The sequence below is a fragment of the Aulonocara sp. 'chitande type north' Nkhata Bay genome, linkage group LG2, assembly GCF_057382095.1.
Source record: "Aulonocara sp. 'chitande type north' Nkhata Bay isolate Kocher_YH1m ecotype deep benthic linkage group LG2, A_spYH_male_GT1.1, whole genome shotgun sequence".
Classification (NCBI taxonomy): domain Eukaryota; kingdom Metazoa; phylum Chordata; class Actinopteri; order Cichliformes; family Cichlidae; genus Aulonocara; species Aulonocara sp. 'chitande type north' Nkhata Bay.
The window spans coordinates 27,263,499-27,287,620 of record NC_141345.1 but is presented as its reverse complement, the minus strand read 5'-3'; the positions used below and the strand labels follow the sequence as shown (position 1 = coordinate 27,287,620).

The 24,122-nt window shown below is 40.4% G+C and overlaps 1 protein-coding gene across 3 annotated transcripts in view; it reads left to right on the top strand.

The window, feature by feature from the left end:
- The window catches only part of LOC147338049 (protein diaphanous homolog 1-like), a 34,043-nt gene that overhangs the window by 9,206 nt on the left and 715 nt on the right, over positions 1-24,122 (top strand). Inside the window, exons 10-11 of one of the 3 annotated variants that reach the window (XM_086314724.1) lie at positions 4,802-4,843; positions 6,004-8,426. In XM_086314724.1, the coding sequence (XP_086170850.1) occupies positions 4,802-4,843; positions 6,004-6,191 (230 nt within the window). In that variant the 3' untranslated portion in view covers positions 6,192-8,426. Of the gene's footprint in view, positions 1-4,801; positions 4,844-6,003; positions 8,427-23,900; positions 24,066-24,122 lie in introns of those variants that run through there. The other 2 variants (XR_015131865.1, XM_086314732.1) reach the window with 2 other exon arrangements.

Genomic DNA, 24,122 nt, shown 5'->3' with positions numbered 1-24,122 from the left:
ATCCTTGTTAGGAGTTTTTCCTGACTGGTATTCAAAGGTTTGTCCTTTCCACTATGCCCACTTTGCTTCTTAATGCCAGGAAGAGCCTTGAGTCTTTCACCTACACAGCAGGAAGTGTATGGAAGTCATAAGTCTTAATTTAGTAAAGCTGAAGTAGGAGGCACATCCTGACTCTGGCTCAACACATCTGGCACCAGTGAAGCCACAGGCAGCCTTACAGAGCAGGGAAAAAATATTGTATGTATGTATAACCCCTTCACAGATGTTATGTATAATATCATATGTGTTTAAAAAATGTTGCACACAGGGTAAATTGAAAAAACATAAATACAAGTCAGAGTACAAGTACATTTTTTTCTGTCTCTGTTATGTAGTAACACATCACTAAGGAAACGCAGTTCTGTGAAAAGGTTATTCATAATCTTATCACAGGGAGATAATGTGAGGTAGATGCATCTAAACTGTAAAGACTCATAAAAGTGGCATCATTGAGTTTCTCAAATCCCCCATCCTTTCTTGTTTTGACATTTATTAACAAATACCAGTAGGTGGGGCACTTGGTTGCAGGTTTTGCCTCCAAGTATTTTCTTTTCCTCGCAGTTAAAGCACAAATAGTGTTATTACAGATCGGATGTTATGAAATGGGTCCAATCATTAATGCCCTTAAAAGTATTTTCTCTTGGGTTTCATTGTGACTATATTTTATAACCTAACATTAAAACCCTAAAAAGGAGTTCCTGCTGCAACACACCCTGATTTCATAATTTTGTTGAATGAGAAACGGGAACTGAGGCAGAGCAAACTTGATTAGCTTAACACTGAAAAGTGATAATCAAAACCACAATAAATAAGACAGTATACATGTATGTGTCTACTCACTTTCAGTCTAAATATGCTACTAATACTGAAGTTTTTACTGTTTGTTTATATTGTTTTATATATGCATTATATTCTTCTTGACAAATGTAGCCCTCATCTGCAGATAGACTTAAGATGGTGCATTGATTGCTCTTCATTAAACAAAATAAAATATGTAATGGGGCTGTAAGTCATTCAGGCTTGTTTAGAGTCATAACACAAGCCACTGTAGTCTAATGATATTTACTTATCTATACTCATGTCTAGACTTCCATCTTTCCTCTTGAATAAAAGTAACTGCTCCCAGTCCAACATTATTGGTTCAGTTTCAGTCATTACTGTTGCAGGTACAGAAAGAATTTCAACATAGCAGTGTAGAAACCCTACAGCCAGCTTACTGAAGGTATTTATCTGTTTTGCATTTATTGGCAGATAATAGAGAAAAATGTTTGGGTTTTGTGAGAAGTACATTTAAGACTGTCTCGTTACACCAGAGGTGTTGTTTATAGATCATAGTTGAAAATGTGGCAACAACACCACACACTCTTTGCAATTCATATATACAAGTGATATCCTATTGTAAAATGATATATAACCTGTGTAACAACACTAAGCTTTTATAGCCTTCTTACACACACACACACACACACACACACACACACACACACACACACACACACACACACACACAGAGAACAAAGAGTTATACTTGTATAAAAATATTTAGTTGAAATACAACAGCCTCAAATGTTATTTTTGTTTACTGTTTTTGTCTGTGGAGCTGTTGATTGATTGCTATTGTGGAGACCTTCCTCCCTTCTCTCCTCTTTGTTTCCTACCCTTACAGCTGCTGCAACTGTAGACGTCACGAACTCAGTTTTAAAAGATTACTAAGGGGACGTATTGAGTGTGTTGTCACGCTCATTTTTTTCACAGCGTGACTGAATGGGTAGCCACGAGGCTGTGGAAGCTATAAAACTCCTCACCTTTGACCTGCACCTCAGCTCACTTTGTCCATGTGGGAGTGTTGGCTGCGTCGAATGAGCAGACTGTATGGGGGATCCTCAGCTGTCTGCCCTCCGTCTGTCTACCCCCTTCTTAAACACACACACACACACACACACACACACACACACACACACACACACACACACACACACACACACACACACACACACACACACACACACACCAGATGCTCGCATGCCAACAAAGGCACACATGGATGTTTGCATACCCATACATGCACTCAAACTGGCAAATTTCATTCCAGAAGACAGACAGACTTGCATCCAGCACTATCAGTGTTTTGGTTTGAGCTTTAGATTGTTAGCTTTGCGTCTGTCTGTTACTTTGCAGAAACATAGACAGCTTGGATACATCAGGCTAATTTCGTTGTGTTCAGAGCCATTTAAGTAGAGGAATGACGTGTCTATGAACACACAAGAAACCCATCTGCTGGGTCATGACCCCTGCTAGAGCAACCAATCATAGTAGCAACTAGCTGACAAAGCACCAATCACAACAGAGAGACAGACATAAAGGGCTTAGCAACAATAGAGGCACACGCCAGCTCTGCAGACGGTCCACTCCTACTAAAACAGAAAAATACCCCTTCACAGATGTTCACAAACACACACGCATTCATACTAGTGAGACAATTTAGAACAATGGGAGGGTGCTCATCAATATCAATGTCAAGCCATAACTAGAAAACTGGTGAGGTCACATGCTTGCTTAATACCCACTGAGGCAATAAAGGTCGACGACACCAGTATGCACCAGTTGACAGTGACCTAAAATTCAAGCTTATGCATCAATACTTAACCCACAGACACTAGTGGTGTCAGATGACGTCACTTTTCCCACAGTACTTTATTGCAGAGCAGCGCTGTGTTACACAGTGCAACCTGAGGAGGGCGATACAAGTCCCTGCTAAGTTGGAGAAACTGATGGAGGTCCAGTCTGCATCTGCAAACACACCATCATCCTATATGTGGCACCATGTTGTGTTGTGACTGTGGTTTTTCTAAAGATTCTGTAGAGTCAACAAAGGGTGTGAAGATGGCTGCTCCCTTGTAATACCGCCATATGGATTTCATACTCATTATAGTGGGGCAGTTAAATCTGTGATGAAAGATAAGGGTGAGATTTTTACCTTAACAAAAGAGCTAAGCTAGTTCTTGTTACAGTCTCCTCTCCATCTGTCCTACACTTGCCCGTCTGCAAATCCTCTCATCACTTTCCTTCCTGTTTCTCTATTTTCCCCTCATAAAGGCAGCAGTATGCACTGTACAACAAAGCATTCTTATGTTAATCAGGTAGTCATTATAAAGACTCCTGCAGTGTAATTTGTTACAGATGATCTTTCACTATACTTTTTGTGCCACTGACCAACCTCCTGTGTGCAAACACACAAATTCAATCTCACACTCATCAGTAAATAAACCCCAAAACAGTCTTTGTGTAAGTCCTGATATCTCATTTCCTGTTGTAACAACCAGCCCTCATAACAGTTACATGGATCATTTAGTCAATATCAGATCTAGTATGTTTATGCAACACACATGCTGAAAACTTCCTGTTTGTTTATAATGGCGTTTGGTGAAGAACTGTTGCATTTCTGAAAAGTATGAAGGCTCTTTGATATGTTTCAGGATCAAAAAAATGCTGCGTGTTTTCTCTCAGGCTTGAAACAGCTCCTTCCAGTGATCTATGAGATATCTAACAGCTGTTTTCACAATATTAATCTTTACACATGAAATCAGTTGTTTGCTTTTCATTTGTTGAATGTGATTGGTCAGGGAGAATTGAATATATCTTTGTGTAGTTTGGATCTGAAAGCTTTAAACAGTAAGATCTTTTCACTTTGCCTAAATATGCAAATCTGTGTCGAGATGTATCTGTTGTTTTTGCTTTATACATCTTTATTACTTTATGTGGCAGAAATAGTTGCATGTTATGCCATATTGGACCATTTCATAAAGAAAAACATCCATCATGGAAATCTGGTTGAGAAAAAAAAAAATCTATATAATTGTGTTGATTTTCTTTTGGCTGTGGGTAAAACCAGAGTGGCATCAGAAGTTCTTCTAAGCAGTGTTCAGTGGGAAGAAAGGGATACCCACTAAACTCATTAGGTGTGGGTTATAATTGAAAACATTTCAATATATCATGTAGATTGCCAGCCTTTATTACTTGTGTTTATGTTATATTTAAAAAATACTTTGATGTTCTTTTTAAAACTTCAGTCTGTTCATGTATTCACTTCTTACACATATTAGTTCACACATGTTAACTATGTTTAAATGTAGTTACCTTCAGAGTTTCTTCTCCATACTTCAATCAGTAGGTTTCTGTCTACATTCATATTTTCTCATCCTGCTTCCAATGTAACAACCTTCTCATCCTGACTTGTATCACCTCTTCTCACCTCCTCTTCTGTTTTCTCTCTCAAGAGGGAAGTGGAGGAGGATGAGAGAGGCAAGGAGCTAGGTCTGACAGCCTTTGAAGAGGCTTTTCTCTGTAGGCTGGAATTTTTAGGACAAGCTCAGCACAGGACACATACTCTCTCTCTCTCTCTCTCTCTCTCACACTCACACACACACACACACACACACACACACACACACACACACACACACACACACACACACACACACACACACACACACAGAGTTTCTGGATCATTTGCATAATTTCTAATTAGTAAGTTTATAAGTGAGGGACAAAAATAGAGACGGAGGAAGTATGAAAGTACACTGAGGAGAAGATAAAGTGCACCCATGTACCGGTGTTTATGACAGGGGAGTAATCTCTCATAGGAAAGGGTGTAAGGTGATAATTTGATATACTAGCTGTCTGTGTGCTGCTCAGACCAGCTGAGACTCACAAAGAAGACAAGCCTAAATCTACAAATACTCCTTCTCCTCTTTCTCCCCAGACTCAATTGTCTTTGTCACAACTAGTTCTGGAGACCTGCTTGGTAACTTTGTGTGTGTTTTTTGTGGTGCTTTTTGTTCTACTCCTGTGAGAACCATACAAGTCTCGATATGTTGTATGTGCTACCATGATTAATTTGCATGTGTGTGTCTGTTGGTGTGCTGGATTAATCTGCATTTTTTTTCTCCTCGACATTCACGTGTGGATTTACTGATGTTTTTTGAGGATTGGAGTTTCTGAATAAACATCAAGCATAAAATAACAGCAAACACAATCTCCCACTGACCTATATAATTCAAAATGGCTGCTGCTGCACAGCTGTCCTCCCACACATGAGAGTGAGGAGTGCTAAAGGATAGATTGAGGGAATGAGAGAAAGCCAGGCTGCTGCTGGTGCCTGTGTAGGAGGAAAGGAAAAGACGGTAAGCAGGTAGAAGAATAAAAACGAAAGCATCCTCAGGGCACGATCTGTCACGCTTGTTCTGTTTCTCTGTCTGTCCATGTGTATCTAATCTCTTCTCTCTGCTTCCAGTATTCCTCATGTATATAAATAATATATACATAACTTCCTATTTGTGTCACTTCAAGTCCTCCCCTTGCAGCTTTTCCTCATCTGACTCAGTTCCTTCTTCTGTCTCATTTTCATTCATCCCTGTCTCTTTAATCTTCCCACAGTATGAATCATCCCGCTTTTCATGGTGTCTTACCCCTTTTTACTCTCCCCTCCTCATTTTACACACACATTCTCCATTTCTGCATTTTATCATCCCGCTTTTCCTTCCTCCATGCATTTCTACACTTTCTCCAGTTTTTTCACTGCTTAAGACCACGTTGTGCGTAATCTGACATTAGAAGTGAGTTGCTCCAAATATGACGCTAATCCACATACATGCACAGCCCCACTACTCGTGTGTGTGTGTGTGTGTGTGTGTGTGTGTGTGTGTGTGTGTGTGTGTGTGTGTGTGTGTGTGTGTGTGTGTGTGTTATTATAGGTACATACTTGTGAATGCGTTTGCATCTTAGTGGCTGGTTTGTTAACTAATTAAACCATTATATTTGAATTGCAGAATGGTTGCAGATTTCATCATAGTATTTATTTGATATGTCACCTCATGGCATGCGCTGATGTTTCTTATGGGTTTGGTATGATTAAAAATGATGTCTGACTTTGTTGCGTTGTCTTTGTTTCTTTGTTCTTGTCAGCCAACCACCGACGAGCTGGAAATGTGGTGACCAACATTCTGGCCAAAGAGCTGATGCAGGAAGATAAGCCTTCATTGGGTAAACCTTCTGCAAAAAAGTTAAAGTCAGATGATAAAGTGGAGCCAAAACTAGAAGAAGCAGAGTCATTAGAGGACTTGCTTGAGTCTGCGACTTCTCGGTCTAATTAGGTACCCAGGTAGAAGTTTGTTTTTCTTTTTTTCTTTGTTTAGTTTTTCTTTTTTTTTTTTTTTTTACCTATACAGCCAGTCTATCTAAAGTCAGATTTATCTTTCTTAGGCATTCCAGGGGCCAATAATCATCTGCTATTAGTTTACTGAATAAAGGCCTGCTTTCTTTTCCATAAATGTCTTAAAAGGACAGTCTTTTAAAATAACATTGTTTTTTGAGACGACAGAGAGATGCAGAACTTAAGGGCGGGGCTCTCACCTCAGTTTCAACCTCTGCATGGTCTTCACCAGCCTTGAGAACTCTGACACTGTCATAAAGATTGAATTGCTTTTTCCATCACATGCACATAAGGTGTTCATGTTGTTTTTTTGTTTTTTTTTTGTTTTTTTTTCTGTTTCTCTTTATTTCTACATCACTCGGTTCACCTGTCACTCAAAGGACATCTTTAGCCATTCCAAAGACTTACTCAGGAGGATCCACTTTGTTTCTTTTATCTTTCTTCCCCTTCTTTTTTTGGTTATTCCCAGATTTAGACTGAGAATGTGTGGATTTTGGCACATCCTACATCATCTTGTCAGGATGTTCCAGCCAAGACCACTTTGCTGTTTGTTTTTTGTTGATGTTTTCTGTTTTTAAAGAGATGAAACAATTTTCTTTGTAATTATTTGTTATTCCGTATGTTACTGCTTGTAATCATTTTACTGTATTATTCAAAGTGCCAACTGATAGAAATCCAGTCTTATCATTTCACTTCTGTGTTTAATACGGTCACAGTTTGCACTGGTCCTGCCTGACACCTCATCAACAGCAGTTATCACCTGGGTTTATATTTCAGCATGTTCTTTAGCGAGAAAGGGCATAGCGCACAGGTGTCCGTGTGCTTAAAGGGAGGGATTAATTATATAAACTTGTCTGTTACCATATGTGCCCATATCATTTATATGAAACATGAACATGATTATTCACACAAAATCTAAGGCAAGATAGTCGACAGCAAAAATGTTCTTCCACAGAGTCCAACCAAAACAAATATTGCTTTTTCAGAGGGTGTTTCCATGCACACCCAGCCTGAGCAGTTCACATGCCTCTGTGTTTGTATATGAAAAAGTCTGTGTGAAGTAGCTGCCTATATTTAGTCAGTTTCCTACATGTGTGTTTGTGCTTGTACGTTTGTATGTACTGCCATCTGTAATTACTGTATGGTACCGACCATGCTGTCATAAATGTTAGGTTTCATGAACAGCGTTTTGGTCTTTCTGCTGAAGATAAAGCATACTGGAAAACTGCCCAAAAACTGCTGAGATATACGTGTGCGTGCATGCGTGCACGCTTGTTTCCCGCCCACTGAACTGCAGCAGTAGTTTTTGAATGTCTGGCTGCGTTTCTATTTGTTTTCAGCCATCAGCATACATGTTGCCATGATGTTGTGGTGTACTATTTGACAGGAATCTGGTGAGATGATGCAAGCTGCTCCATGCAATATTTATTACTATGCAAGCACATTATTGTAGCGCGCTCCCCAGACGTGATACCTAGTCAGTCTCAGGATGTACAAACCGCTGGCACACCTCGCACACTCTTGAATAAACCTGCTGGTTCAAGGTCAGTGCTTCATGGCAGTGATGACTGAGAAAAATCCTTTTAGCTCCAAAACTTCATGACATCACCAGTATCGTTATTCCATCTTCCTATAAGAATGTGCCGTCTTTGGACAAAATGATAATTAAACACAAAAGGAAATAAGATGACGCACTGGAGCGCTTCCAGTGATGGTGCATCATTTTTTTATCAAATAACACTGAGAATAACAAATATTTTGTTGCGCCTCATCTCAAGCACAAATATGTCGTAGCTGTATTTAAATGGTTGACACTGTTGCTGTTTTAATGTCTGCAATATTTTGCCTATGACTTCAAGTGCACACCTGTAGATTGCTTGTGTGTAATGCACCCTGAAAAACTAATGTTTTTGAAGTGAGGAGCAAGGGAAAACTAGAGGAGGTAAATGATGTCACTGGAATATTTTTGCAAATTTGAGTTTTTCCTTTTCTCAACAAGTCCTTTTTCTTTTTTTTCTTCTTTTTTTTTTTTTTTTTTTAAGATATTGTTTTCTATGTAAATTTTAAACGATTATTTTAATGTAATTTTTTCCCCAGAGATTTCTGTATGGCTATATAACAATGCACCCAGTTGTCGTTTGTTACACTGAACTATTATTAAAAATGTCTTAAGTAATTTATCGGTGCGTGTGTCCTTTTGTTTTTTTTGTTTTTTTGTTGTTGTTTTTTCATTATGTCGTTCGTGTAATTTCCAGCTTGGTTCTATTCCTGTATGATTGCCAAAATAAACTCTCTTCGGTGCACTTTGGCCGATGCTACTTTCTCCTCCGCTCCTCCCCTCTCCTGATGTAAACACATTGGGCAGTAAAGCATCAGACAGGCACTGCACTTTGATACTGCAATTTTATTGCCAAAAAGCAGCAAAAGAATGAATAAACAGTGGAGTTAGTTATTTTTACAGACAAGTCTCAGGATTTTCCATGGCTTCAGGGTTTCCACAAAAACTTTCCAACAGTATTCTGCTAAAATTGCCAGTACACGGCAAGATCTCTATGTGCGTGTCTTAAAGATGCAGAGGACAGTTGATGTCATGTTTTGTTTTTTTGGTTTTGTTTTTTTTTTTTTTTTGGAGGGGGGGGGGTCCCTTTTTGCACCCTGTTTTTATTTGTTTTGACCCACGTGGTGCAGAGTATTTATTTTTTCTGTTCATTCACATGTTAAGGTTTTATTCCACCACAATGCAGCTTAAATTGAATCATTTAGACCTATTTATCATTTATCAGACTTTATACAGTTTTTCCACAAAGACTTTTAAGGGTTGGCCAAGTGACGATGGAAGAAATAAAGTGCCTTTAAACTCTCAAAGTTGGTTAAAGTTGTTTATTTGCCTCCCCCCCCCCCCCCCCCCCCCCCTTTAAAATTTTTTTTTTTAATAAACTGGTAGATTTTTGCAGGCCATATACAGTGCAAGTCAATGTGATCAAAACTGTAAAGAAATGACCAAAACAGGGTAACCTGGGCAATACTGAACAAAACAACTGAGTGATGCATTAACAATAATCATGATGAATATAATATGGGTGGCATGGCTATCAGCTTTAATCAGTTTTTTTATAACTTTTGGACCACATGTGGCAAGAAAAATAACTTCTCCTGAGAAGACTGAGGAAAAGCTTGATACTGTGATAGATGGAAATCTTTGTCAATGTTTAAAATGGACAGTTTGACAGGTTGTGAAATTAGATTGTTGCTCCTCGTGTATGGACATCATACCCTGGGGTCAGTGTTGGGTTCTAAATTTATACATCAATAACATGTGTAATGTCTCCCAAGTGCTAAAAATGGCACTTTTTGCTGATCATATAAATATTTTCTGCTCAGCTGATGATTTGCAGCATTTACAAAATAATTAAATGGAAGATCTGGCTTGATAAAAATAAATTATCATTAACTACGATAAATTAATGGGGTTGATATTGAACGGGTCAGTGAAACCAGATTTCTAGGGGTACAAATAGATGAGGTTCTGTTTGAAAGCACACATTAAACATACTATTCTGAAGCATTACAGTATTAGACCATACGTCTCTCATGTTTGCTAATTTTACCTGGGACAGTAACTATAAAAGAGCACATTACATTCTCTTTTTATTCTTCGTCTATTTGGATATCTCAGTATTAACTAATAAGTAGTTGAGAAAGGTGTGGGGTGGGGTGGGGATAACGTTACTGAAAACACAACTCTTCACCAAGGTGCACCCTATTTCAGTTGGGCACCTGACAGGACAACCACCGCTTCAACTCGCATCCGTATAGCTATTAGCCCCTCCCACTCCAGTAAACGATAGCTGCTGGCTTTCCTCTGTTGTTGTTGTTGTTGTTGATGAAAAACTGTGGATTTATTAAATTAAATATAATCACAGAATAAACATGATCTCCAACTATTTCTGTTACTCCAAACATAGCCTCCTCCATACCACACTTACACAGGGGTTTGTCTATAAACAGGAGCCCAAATGGGGGAGAACTGTTTTGGCATTGATAGGTATACTCTGTGTCGTGTCAGATGTTCCATGGCCTCAAGACAAGGACATGTGAAGACCTCTAAGCAGACTTTCATGTACGACATCAGTTGAGTTTCCCTCTAAGATGGCGACTCTAAATCCTTGGGAGGAAGAACACCAGCTTGTATCTCCATCTCATTTTCTGTTGGACATCAATACTGACTCACGGAGGTAAACTATAAATTATGACCTCGTGTATGACCTCCCCTATGAGTGGCCTGGTGTGGGGGAATGCCTTAAAAATTCATCTGTATCATACAAGCTATTCAGATGTAGGCCTGCTAAAACAGCTGAAGTAGTTTCCTGTTTGTCCTGTAACACGACTGATTGATTCCCTGTTCTTTCCGTCCATTTCTCCTTCATATTTCACTGACAGGATATCCTCGTCGGTTACAGCCTGTTCAGGTTGAATCCTCAGCATCTGCGTTTTATTTAAAACAAAGAAAAAGGCATAAATCTTATACTATAGTCTTTGCGTTTAAATCCATCTGAAAAGTCAGTTCTTTTTTTATTGCTTTCTTTGTGTACAAGTCAACCTTCCAAAAAAGATGATGAACTTTATTAGTCCATAAATTTTCTAGTAAAAAGTTGAATGGAGCCTTAGTCTGTAGTATACCTCAATATGGAGACTGGAGGAGTTTAGTTCAAAACTCTGAGGCCTTATGTTAAATACCTGGGACCACTGTACTAATATTGTGTAGATCTTTATTTTAATGCTACCAGATGTGGAAAAAAAAACATTCATCATCTGAACAAAATTAGCTTGCTTTTCATTTTAATTGGAGCATCTGCTGCATGCTGTGTCACAGAGACTTTGAGAATATAATGAGTTCTGTTTTTGGAATTCATTTCACGTTGAAATACCTGGAGAATTCAACTCTCCTGCGCTCTGTGAATGAAAGTCTCTGCAGTTTAACAAACCAGAGCTGACACTGCCATCCTGTCGTCTCATTAACTGACTCTGATAATGTAACCAGAAGGCCTCAACTTCCGTTCATCAGTGATAGCAGTGTTATTGATTATGTAATTATGTCATCCTCATTTCTCCCTTATGTGGTAGATTTTGAAGTTGATATTTTTGGATATATTGTCATCTTATAAGCATTGTCCTATCTGTGTTGAGCTTACAAATGAAGTGCCAGTAAGGAAAAAATAAATTTAAAGAATAATGAGGGCCAGACTAGACAAAAGATTTTCTTGATAGTCTACATCAGAGGTTAATTAGCAATGCATTAAATTAATTGGATGCAACTGAGGATATGATTGTTAACCAAGAAAAAATGGATTCAGTAGTAACAAAGCTTGAAGATGTATATAAAATTGCAGAGGTTTGATTTGGTATGTTGAAAAATGCTACCGTAACTATTATGAAGAGAAGAATTAGTTTAACATTGAGTGTAAGAAGGAATTGTGTTAAGGCAAAGACTTAAGGAAGTGTTAGAAACCTAATAAGTTCCAGATCCTGCTATAAGACAGTTATTAGAAGGTGTAAACATAAGTATAGTAAAGAAATTAATATGCTGTTAACTACACTCAAAAGTAAGGATACTAAAGGGTATTGTAGGATAATAAATAGGAACCGTTTTACTACAGTTACCTGTGATGGAATAACCATAGAGGGGTTCTGTGAACATATTAAACATCTAAATGAGTGTGATATTAATTTGTCTGATTTTATAGACAATACATGTTCACCTAATGAGTTTATTAATGACTTTTTCTCTGAAGAAGAGGTCAAAGTTCAGATAAAACATTTAAAGAATAATAAGGCAGGTGGCTGTGATTTGATTTTCAATTAATATATAAATACTAGTCCTGAAGACTTGATTGCATTGGTCACCAAATTGTTTAACTTGGTGTTGAGGACAGGCATTATACCAACAACTTAGACAACGGGAATAAGTTGTTGTTGTTTAATTGAATTAATTTGAACATTTTAAGTTGCAAAGACAACTGATGGAGACGTTATTTAATGCTAAGGATACTGTTATATTGCGTAAACTTGCAAAATGATATAAAGAAATTGTATCTGTATTTGGACATGGGTGATTTGTTGACAGACATTTATTTATTTTTCCTTTTGATAATGATGATGTGTATTGAATAACACTTTGTTTGTTTGTTATATAATATAATGTCGTATGGTTTGAAAGAAAGTCTCATATCTAATTTAGGATTATTCTTTGTGCACGCACACATATGTAGACCAGAGATCAGTAACAATTCTGACTCAACACAACAGAAGAAAATGAATTTAAAAAACCTGTGCATCCATTCTTTGTTTCCGCGTGTGTGTGTGTGTGTGTGTGTGTGTGTGTGTGTGTGTGTGTGTGTGTCTTGGTCACACTTCCTGTCTCTTTGAACACAGAGTTAGGCTCAGCTATTCTAACACATCTGATCCTAATCAAACTCTGACCAGGCCTGTAGCTCTGTTTTTCAGTAGTATCTATCTTCATGTGTTTGTAACGTTTTGGTAGTTTGTCTGTGGGGATAACTGCACTCTGAATGTTTAATCTTAACTTTAAAACAGACTTTTTTCAATGAGTTCACAAGTTCATACATCCCCCCCAACCACCACCACTTTTAAGCTCTTTACCATTTGTGGTTTATGCGATTGCTTTCATTTGCTCCCCTTTTCTGCACTGTACATTTCCCTGCATACAAGCATGAACCTACTTTAAATTCCGTCCTTATATGAACTGAACCTTTTTCTCTTGATGTCCATTTTATTTCAAAGTGAAAGCATTCAAGTCTTTTGGAATAAGACGATGGGGATAATAAGGCTTTTAAAAGCAATGAGGGGGAAAAGCTCTGTACAAACAGATGCTTTATGTAGTAAGTAGGACACAGCAGCATACCGTGTGGAAGACATGGGGGAGTTGGACAAGGAATAAGATGAAGAATGTATAGAAGACCATATGAAAGAAGTTGGGAAACTGAAATAGACATAGTGATTAGGAGTCGAAAAAAAGCAAAAGGTGGCCCGATTAAAAAGCTGCGTAAAATGACAGCATTGTAGGAGCGTCTAAGAATAGACAACATGGCTGTGTGTTAGTGTGTGTTGTGGACTTTGGCCCTACTGTGTGCGCATGTTTGTTGACTCTAGTCTGACATATTTGCATCCTAGATAAGAGTGGATGTAGCCTTTAACTGCCGTCTTCTGTGGGTGTGTCTGAATGTGTGTTATGCTCTGTTGCGCTCATGCTTGTGACTGCGTTTATGCATCGCACATAGTTGTATAAACATGCTACCATATTCTGTTCATTTTAGCCATGAGGAGCTACCTTGAGGTACCCCTCAGCAAGGTACCGTCCCCACACCCTGCTCCCTGCTTCACTGGATGAATGGATTAAATGTAATTTCCCTACGGGGACTAACACATTATTATTATTATTATTATTATTAGACTGATCCACCATGGTAATAAGAGGATGGACATTGTCAGCAGCAATTCTCAGGTGGTGTTTAAATGTGTTCAGTTGATATTAAGGGACCCAAAGTGTACCAAGAAAATATCACCCACATCATCACACCACAACCACCAGTCTGAACTGTTTATAAATGCAGTTTGGAGCCATGCTTTCATGTTGTTTACACTAAATTCCGACCCTACCATCCAAATGTCACAGCAGAAGTTGTGGCTCAAACTAGCAAACATTTTTCAAATCTTAGCTGACAGGAGAGACGCACAGTGTAGTTATCTGCTTCAAGGTTAAAGGTATTGTGCATTATGGATGCTTTTCTGCATACCTTGGTTGTAAGAAGTGGTCATTTTAGTTACTGTAGGCTTCCCATCAGCTCAAGGCAGGCTGTGCATTTGCTTCTGACCTCTGGCATCAACAAGACATTTTCACAAACAAAGCTGCTGCTCAAATTTTCTGCTGAACATTTTTACATAACTGAAATCAAATCAACAATTAAAACTGCTGCTACTGGACACCTATGTGTTTATAAGCTGTTGTGTTATTTTTCCATTAGGAAAACAACATATTCATTTACCTCAACTTTAAGTGAAAATATTTGTATTATTTATTAGGTTAAGAACATATTTTTAAAGAGTTAACTTATTCTAGTTAAGACCAGTGTATTGATATAAGCTTATTTGTGATTTGATCTGTAGTGATGTCTAATTGTTATGAGATTCAAGTCCTCCTGATTCCCAGACTCCCTCAGGCTCTTGTTGTGACATTTTGGGGAGTCGGGGGAGATTTGCATGTGTGTGTGTGTGTGTGTGTGCCTGTCTGTCTATGCCCTTATATGCGTGAAGGGGTTATGCTGGAGAAACAAAGAAAGGGGGCAGTATAATTGGCTTCAGCACTGCCAGACGACACAATGACACAGCCATTGATAGTGGAATGGTTTCCCGGAAGCAGTGGACCAATTGAGGAGCGGGAGGCTGTTTTTCACAGCCTCTGATTGGCTGGACGACAGAGACTGTCGGTCTCCAGGTAGCAAAGTGAACCTCTGAGCGTATCTGCCACCCCTCTGCCTGCTGTAGGAGGAGGGAGGGAGGGAGTGTTACATAGAAGAGTAGATGTGACCTCGGCTGTGGAGAAAACAAAACAATTAATTTACATTCAGAGAGCACATTAGCTTTTATTTTCTATATCGTCTCCCCCCACTGCTTCCTCATTCCTTCTCTTCTCCTGACCTAGAAGTTTCTGCATGTGTGTGTGTGTGTGTGTTTGCATATCTCTGGCTGCTACTAACATCACCATGCCAGGACTCTGAAATAAGTGTTTCATTTGTCTTTAACTTGGCTGTACACTCCACAGCTCCCTCTCTCTGTCTCCAGTTCTGAGAACTGTTATTTAGACTGGCCATTTCTCAATTTTCCTGCTGCTTCAGTAGAGAAGCTCACACTACTGTGGCATTTAAACTCCATAGAAACAGTTTGAGTGACTGGTGAAACGCAAAAAAAACAAAAAGGGCTTCCCTGGTGTTTTTGAATGATGGCATGCGAATGTGTGAGGTTATAGTACATATTTGAATATGGAGTAAAAGTGCCTATTTGCATTATTTTGCATTTGCCTACAACCCGGTGCATAAATACACATCTGTGCATGTAGCTGCTGTCTGCTTCATTCGGCCTCCCTGCTTCAGCTATCATGTCTTCCACTTGATCGAATTTCTCGGCTACTTGTATAACACTCTCCATGTGACACACAATTAGCAGACAATTAACATGGGCAAGGGAGTGTCAACCGATTGGCTGTGCCATCACACCGCTGAGTGACATCTCCATCATCACACCTCCTGTAGTCACCCTGAAGCAAATGAAATCTGTGTCGAAACTGGAGTCCCTTTTTTTCTGTTGTGTCTGTTGTTTCTCTTTCCTTCAATGTCCATGCCTTTCAAACAATGTGAATATTCAGTCGCCCCCGCCCATTTAGCTTTCTACATCCCATTCCTTTGTTTCTCTCTGTCCATTTGAAGATAAGATACAAGTCATTTTGCTTGTTTTTTTTTTCATGTTCATCTGAAAGTGATGCTTTGCGCTAAAACAATGTGATGTTTCTGCTAAAAGAACTGTCAGCATGACTGTGTTTGACTTTGGCGTTTGTGTGTGCCGCTCTATTTCCGACCTTAAGACATTGTCCAAATGGAGACAACCTAAGCATTAAATCCCATTATGAAGCAGATGGGGCTTCTGTAAAGAATGCGTTGTCTGAAACTGGCTTCTTTGCTGTTGATAGAGAAAGGTTTTGATATCTGCTCATATTTTAGGCCTCTGTCACACAGACCTAGAGACCACTTGGTAACCACTGGTCGTGAGAGGAAAGATGTGTATGCCCTGAAAGGCGAGTGATTGCTGGAGCCACATTCACGCAGGCCTAGACACTGATCAGTGACCCTCTGACAACCACTGGATGCTGGCTTGGCTACAAACATTAGCAAACTATCTACCAACTACCCACTTTTCCCAGTTTCAACAGCTCGGAGACGTGAGTATTTTCAGAGTAGTTGGCATCACAAGAAGGGTTTTGGTGTAGAACCCTCATCAACTGGTTGGGAAATACATGTTTCCCTCAAAACTGGTGGTGTCCAGATGGTTGCTAAGCAGTCCCTAGCCTGAGGCGTTACCCAGAGAGAACAACTGTTCTCATTGTCGGATTGTTGGCTTCTTATCGTTCTTCACTTTTCTTGCTTACCATCCATTGCGTCCTTCCTCTTATTATCTTTAGTAATAGCACAGAAGCAAACTTTTTCTGCCATGATAACTAGCAGTAACATCACATGCAATCCACAATTTTCATTTAATTTTGTGCTTGAAATCCAGCGCATGGTTCATCCCTGCAGATCATGATGTCTGTGTGGGTGTCTTTCCACCCCAGATTTAAAGGGGGGAGGGGGGGGGGGGGCACAGAGAGAGAGAGAGAGAGAGAGAGAGAGAGAGAGAGAGACGTCTGCTTTGTAGGCAGTGTGAAAAGATGATGCAAACAGAATATTAATAAGCACCAATCTTATACAACCACATGCACTGGCCATAGTGTTCACTCTACCGCCTCGTTTTTTTTTTAAATTTTCCCTCTCACATGCACATAGGCAGTGGCTATACTTTCACAAATTCCTCTTATATATTTGGTAAAAACTGCTGATGGTAGGGACATTTGTTTTGTTGCTGAAACTCCTTCAGCAGCACTGTTAACACCTGTGCTTCTTATGGGGGCCAGGCAGAGATGTGTTCTCTCTGGGAAAACTGGGTGATAAATAAGGCACGAAACCGTGTGCCCCAGTGTAGAACAAACAGGTACTTAAACAGGTACTAAAATCCTGGATTTCCTTGACTGGGTTAATTTAAATTAATTTTTCTATGATTGTTTATTTTTTAGACACTTGTCATAGTTATTCTTTTTGTTGTTTATTTTTGATGTTGATTTTTTTTCCCCAACAGTGTTTATCATTAGTATTTAATGTAGTCACGTATATTAATAGCACCACAGATATACCAAATAGAAGATATGCGATGTTGAAATACTGGAGGTGTTCTGTGGATCCTACTGGATGTTTATGGTGGGTGAGTAGTATTTATTCTGTAGTAGATGCTACTCAAGATCCGTAAATCCTAGTCTTCTCTTTTTTGGTTTGTGTTGGTGTAATTCTTTGGTTGGGTTAAGATAAGATATCCCAGACCTTCACATGAGAAGTCGGCTGCAGTAAAAGATGACTGCAGTTGAAAGAATATTTGTATCCATGTGGAACCCCTCAGAATCTCTGGACCAGTAATATGTTTTATTCTGTGTGCGCACACATGCATGCTCACCACTCCCTCCTGCCCCCTATATGTCCATACACATTGGTGTGATGTAGGTAAGCTGTCAGTCAGCTGACCTACATTAGCTGATCCTGCAGCACTCTGATTTCCTCTGGGGGCAGTACGTCTGTGGGTGTGGTACATAAGTGTGTTTGTTGCTCATACATCTCTTTTATGTTTATATGTGTGTGCCCATGTAAGTGTGTGCCCATGTGTGTGTCCTACAGCTCAGAGGATGACAATCCTACATCTGCAGTGACATTTACAGGTTAAACGGTCTCACACTCGCACTACTGTTCTTAGTCCAGATGATACATACTGATCTTTATTTACAGACAAATCTCTGGAGTGATGCTTTATATTGTATTTGAAGTTGACAGTGTATTTTTTGATGTTCACCTGGAAAAATAATTGTATGTGCTTTTATTTCTGAGCAAGGTCCAACCAGATCAGACACACAAGTTGTTCTTTTACTTTAGTGGTGAAACAATCACATCATAGACCAAAAAGGTTATGCAAATAAAAGAAAAATCAGCTGTTGAAGAAGATGTTTCCAGTCACCTCAGCACCTTTCTTTCTTAATATGTAACAAACTGCTGAGGGTGAAGACACTCATTCTCCCCCCCCCAGAAAATCCCACCTCCATGCAAAGCACCTATTAGATACAATGACATCACTTCTTTGACTCGTTACCGTGGTTACTTTAACTTCCTGCTGGCAAAAATCAGTATCCATACCCGATTTTCCTTAAGCCCCCCCATTTCTTGGGTGTCTTATGTGCCGTCCTGACCTCTCACTGCTCTACCTCAATGTTTTCCCTTTCACGTGTCTCATGCCTCTTCTCCTCTCTTCTTTTGCTTGTTTCATCATCCCCATGTATACACTCCTTTGCCGTGTATTTCCAACAGTTCCCCCTTTCTTAAAACATGGGTTTTAAGAAAGTTTATTTTTTCTTTGTGCCTACAAGGGATTGTTCTCATTTTAAAGTGAGAGCTGGAGTAGCATCACAAGAGTAAAGGGAGGGACAAAGAAAACAAAGACAAAAGCAACCATGGCAAACAATGACCCACATAGAGGGAGAGAACACAGATGTGGACAAATGGCTGCAGCTGGAAAGGAATGATATCTTAAACAGGGGGCAGTAAACAATGCGGATGATGCTCAGTCAGGCATAGGATAAAGACCAGTGCAGGGGTGATGAGAAGGAAAATATCAGGCCTGTAAACAGCTAAGCTGAGATTGGTGGACGGTTACAGTGCAGACGATATGAGGCACAGCTTTACTAATAATGAAGAGGATAGGGTGGATCAAGTGCTCCATTCAGCAACTACTCCAAATGTGTTCTGTAGAACACAAAGGTCCAGACAAGCTTGATTTTGAAGCATAGGGGGCAGTATGCTGCATTACCTTTCATTTTGCAGTCAGGGAAGTAGGCAGGCAGGGTAGGGGGTAAAGGAGAAGTATTGGGAGCCTTTATGGAGCTGTATTATAGTAAGCTGCTTACAGTCTGTGTGCTGTTCTGCATCTTTATGGGTGGGAGTGCAGAGAAAGGACAAAGAGGGAATGCATAGAGTGAAAGAGAACATAAAGATTTATCTTGGTCATCAGCAGACAGATGTTTGTTTTTGTCATCCAATCCACACCCGTCAGACCTCTTCTTTTTCTTCCTGGCTTCCACTTTTTAAAAATCCGCATTAATTATTTGTACTTTTTCCTCTCTCCTCCCTTCTCTTCCATCCCTCACATCCTAGCGAACTACTCCCTGTAATGCCCCCCCCCCCCCCCTTTTGCTGCATGGTCTCAGAGAGGTAATCATCCCCGCCGCCATCCCTCGCTACCACCCAACTGAGTTGAGAGAGGAGGGGGATGCAGAGGGGAGGGGGAGGAGGGGAATGGATGTTGGAGGTTGCCATGGAAACTGAGAGTCTTTCGCACTCCGACATCATCTGTTGTTGCATGGCGCGGAACGGGCGCATGAATATTTGAGCTTTATGGACACCGACAGACGAGTGACACAAACTGAACTCTGTGGACTTCCACTACCCTCTCAAATGGAAAGAGGAGTGGAGGGAAGCAGTGGATGGATGAATAGATGGATGGACGTCAGGCGGGGTCACAAAGGCAGACTGACAGACCTCAATTTTTATCTAGGGCAGAGAGTCTGGTTATCTGGCTTTAGCAATAAAGAAAGAACGAAAATGGATGTAGTGACAATGATAGAGATAAAAATAATGGGGAAACATTGAAAGAATTTGACCAAATGAATTAGGTTTGTGTGTTGCTAAAAATGTGGAGAATATGATCGGGGGAGAGAACAAAGAGACTGGGGAAGGGAGGGAGAGGGATGGTAGTGACATATCATGAGAGCAGTAAATTAGGGCACTGGAACTTGCCCCCCCTTCTCTGTCTTCTTCCTCTTAGTTTCCCAGAACATCCTGCAGTATTTTCTAATTAATCCTCTCAGAGGTTTGTTTTCTGCCTGCTGTTGATGCACACACGCCTCCATGCAAACAAACTAGTCACAACTCCTGCAAATTTCTAAATGAGGCAGTGAACCATTTTGGGGAAATTTAATTGTGCACAGTCTGACTGCACTGCATCAGAAAGCAAAGACAAGAGAACAAATATTTTCACTGGCTTTTAGCTCTTATCTCCCTTTATGAGGTTCTCCTGGCACCTTTGATATATCTTTATAACAGATAATGCACTTTTCCTCTGTAGGAATGTGCTTGGCTTTTTTTCTACATTTTTATCTGGTACAGTGATCACTTAGAACCTCTGGTATGTCTTGTATTTGAATTGATTTCCCATGTTTCCAGAGTAAGTTCCCAGCTTCCTCCTCTGCTGATGGGTTTAACACCTGTCCCAGAGGTCGTGGCGTGCAGCAGAGCGTCCCACCAACACTGGTGACATTTAGATGACGGTCAGAATGTGAGATATGGCTCTTAAAACATTCCCATGATCCCAGTTGATGATTTCAAGTGTTGATGCCCAGTTTGCTTTTCCCTGGGGTTTCACAAATATGCTACATTCTCATAATTTCTGTGTGTTTGTGTGTATGTATTGTAGGCTTTCTGTCTAAAGACTGTGGCTGCATTTCTACTCATTCTGGAGATGCTTGTGGGATTTCCAGAAGGGAAAGCATTCAACCTGATAGCCGGTGCTTGATATTAGTGGGTGAATTTGACACATGGTTTGTGTCCCAGTTAGTTTTAGACAGAAACCATCTGGTTTCACACCTTGTTATTACCAACAGCAATTCAAGAACTGAGCAAGTTATTTTTTGTGTGTTTTTTTATGCAAGCTATGTCAGCACGTGTAATGAATTTGTTGATGTGTATGCTCCCTGAAGACCTCGAGATTCTCTCCTAATTGGACGTATTTTCTAAACAATACTGCATGACTCTACTGGAAAGGGGATCAGTCACAGGGGCAGTTTAGGGGACACAGCGGTGCAGTGGGGAGAGAGGGGGAAAGTAGAGACTTGCTTGATGATGCACGCTTATTAGCCTGAAATATCCATGCAGCAGCTGCACCATTTCCGCAGCAACACCTGTCGCCATGGTGCTGAGTTGTCGACATGCCTCTGTGTCAATGTCTGCATGTCTGGAGGAGCTGCGCATTCACAGCGTGTCCGACCTTTCAGACCCACCTCTCTCCCACACACACACTTAACCTCCTCGGTTAATGTTCTGGTATGTCTAAAATCTAATACATGCTACACAACATCCTTCACATGCAGCTGTGTCAAATGCACACGCACACACATACACACACGCCCGCGAAAACAACAAAGAGTAAACTGGCGTTCTTTGTTGAATCCTTGAACATTTTATTTTCTGGTTTCCTCTCTGTTCCAGCCTTCATCATGGAAATCTGGAATTTTCTGTTACCATGACAACCGCAGCTGGTGGAGGCAATGGATTAGATCCTCTGCACTGTGCTGGGGGCGTGGTAGCTGCATAGGGAGCGGGGTGGAGGACTGCTCATGGGGTGTATGGTTGTTAAAAGGGATTGGGGTTATGCTAGAGTGTTGTATGTGTGTTTTTAGTGTGTGTATGTGTGTGTGTGGGTATTAGAGTGTGTAGAAACAAGGTGGGGGGAGAGGATGCCCTTAAACCACTTTACACCAGATGGAAGCTTTTGATCTCCTAAAAAAATAACACACACATTGTTCCATTCTATTGGGGAAATTAAAACCAAACTGCACTTTCTTATTTTATGTTGTCTGCGACCTTTGACTTGATGCAGTCCTCATATTTTCACTCTTCTCTTTCACTGGCTTACAAAGCAATTAACCCTGTGTCTGTAGCAGCCTAATGTCAGCCTTCTCTTTCCCTCAGTCTGTCTTTCCCTTCTCAATTCCTGTCTCCCCGCTGTCTCATTTCCATCCTCCCAGCTGAGAAAACAGGAGCAAGAACACTTGGCAAAGAAGATGAGGGGAGAGAGAGATGAGGAGAGAGGGGGCTTTTCAGATGAAGAGAAAAAGGGTTTGTGGCTTTGAAAGGGAGCATTGTATTCTTCCTCCACATTGCTACAGCTCCATCTCTGTGATTTAGTCAAGCCAGCAGCCAGCACATTACTGAGTCTCTTTAAATCAGGATAGTGTTAGCCTTAGCAACGTTCAGGCTCCAGCGCTCCAATGCTCTTTCTCAATGACCCCCCCTTCTTCTTTCTGCCTTAGAGCAGCAGATTCCCTGTTAACGCTGCCCTATGAACACATTCCTCTCTGCTGAAATAATAAATGAAAGCAGACTTTTTGAAAATTAGCAGGATATTTGTCTTTACAGAGATACAAAGATGATTTTTAAAGAGCAATGCAGCGTTTGGATATGTGTGTGTTCATATGTGACAAATCGTTTGGTGTTATCCGACGCTTTTGTTCAGGGGTTATTTTTAGAGCTGGCGGAGAGTGCCATCAGAAAACTAACTTTCCATTCCTCTCTGTCAATTAATCTTTTATAAGGAACGTTCATCCTAAAAACAGCAGTTTCTCTCTTTCTCTGGCTCTGCACTGCAAGATTCCTGCTTGATAAAAGTGGAGGTCAGTCAGTTCCTGCTGGATTTAGATTCTGCTTATGATGAGTGGTTGTTAATTTATACACACACACACACATATACATATACATATATATATATAATTTCATGTCAGGGTTATTCCCGACAAAAACCCAGATTAAGCTTTATCCTTTCAGTCTTCCAGTGTGCATATCCACAAAACAGACCTCTGTTCTCCAACATGTGGTGACCCTACATATGCAGAGACAGCTGCTGGAGTGAGAAAGGGGGGGCAGGGAAGGAAGAAGAGAGGAAGCCAGTGAAGGAGGATGGGGGGAGGAACTCCTTCCTTTGATTTTACTACTGTGAGGTTAAAAAACAGTAAACGGGCGCGGAAACTCACTTCCTGTCCCGCCACTAGCAACCCATTACGTCACATCCTGCTCTTTCTTCACATTGATTAAGTCTTCCTTGGCCTGAAATGAGATCCTTGTTTCCTTGCGCGGGAAGTTTCTGGCAGCTCCCACACTGACGAGGAAGAGAGGAACCTCCATTTTCTTATGTAGGCGTGTGATGTGAATTATAGCTCAAATTATAATACATTTTAATTATCGTGGGTGCTCGTGGGTGTGTTTTGAATGTCTGGGTGTGTAAGTGTCTCTGTGGGCTGCCACATCTCTGCTTCCATGTGCATGTATCACACTGAGGATATGACGAAGCCTGGTCTTCTGGTTTGTGTCCAGGCTGTGTCACTAATGCTGTTATCGTACACAGGCTGCCCATTGTCAGGTTCTAGTCTGCGACTGCTATACATCACTGATTTGAAGTTTTTTGCCTGTTTGTCACACTATTGTGCATCTCTATGTGTGTATAATCAGTAGGAATGTGCTCAATTAAGCGAGATGGGGTAGGGGACATAAAGGGGGCAACAGAAGAACAATCTCCTCATTCTGTTGGGTCTCCCCTTGGGGAAATTTCTGACACATGGGGACAGTCAGGGCATCAGGAGTCTGTATGAGTCACAGGATGACAAACATCAGCTGACAAAGAGACTATAAAGCTATTTTAAGTCCTACTTGTATATGTATAATATACCCATATGAACAGCACCTCAGTTTCCTTTCATTGATAGAACCAGAATAGGCTCTAAAATGGAAGCTCATATTTTATTTCTCCAAATGGGGACAAACCCACAGTGCCTTATTACCTCTGACTCATCTCCTTGTGTCTGTGTGTGTGGGATATTCTCCAATCAGCTCTGCCATGTTCTCTACATATGGCTCAGTCGGTTGCCAGGTTTGACTAATTGCTGAATATGTTTATCTTTCCGCAGGTCATTGAGCTCAGCCAGGCCCTGAGCAGAGCCAATAATGGCTACTGGATATATCTGTAATGAAGATGTGTTGAACAGAGCAAAGCATCCAGCGCTAGGGCTGATGGTTACTGTGGCAACCATATAACTCAAGAAGAAAGTGGCAAGAGGAGACGGCCATTTTGGGTATGTGAATCTGCAGTGATTGATGGTGGAATGCTGTTGTGTGGAAAAACTGGATTG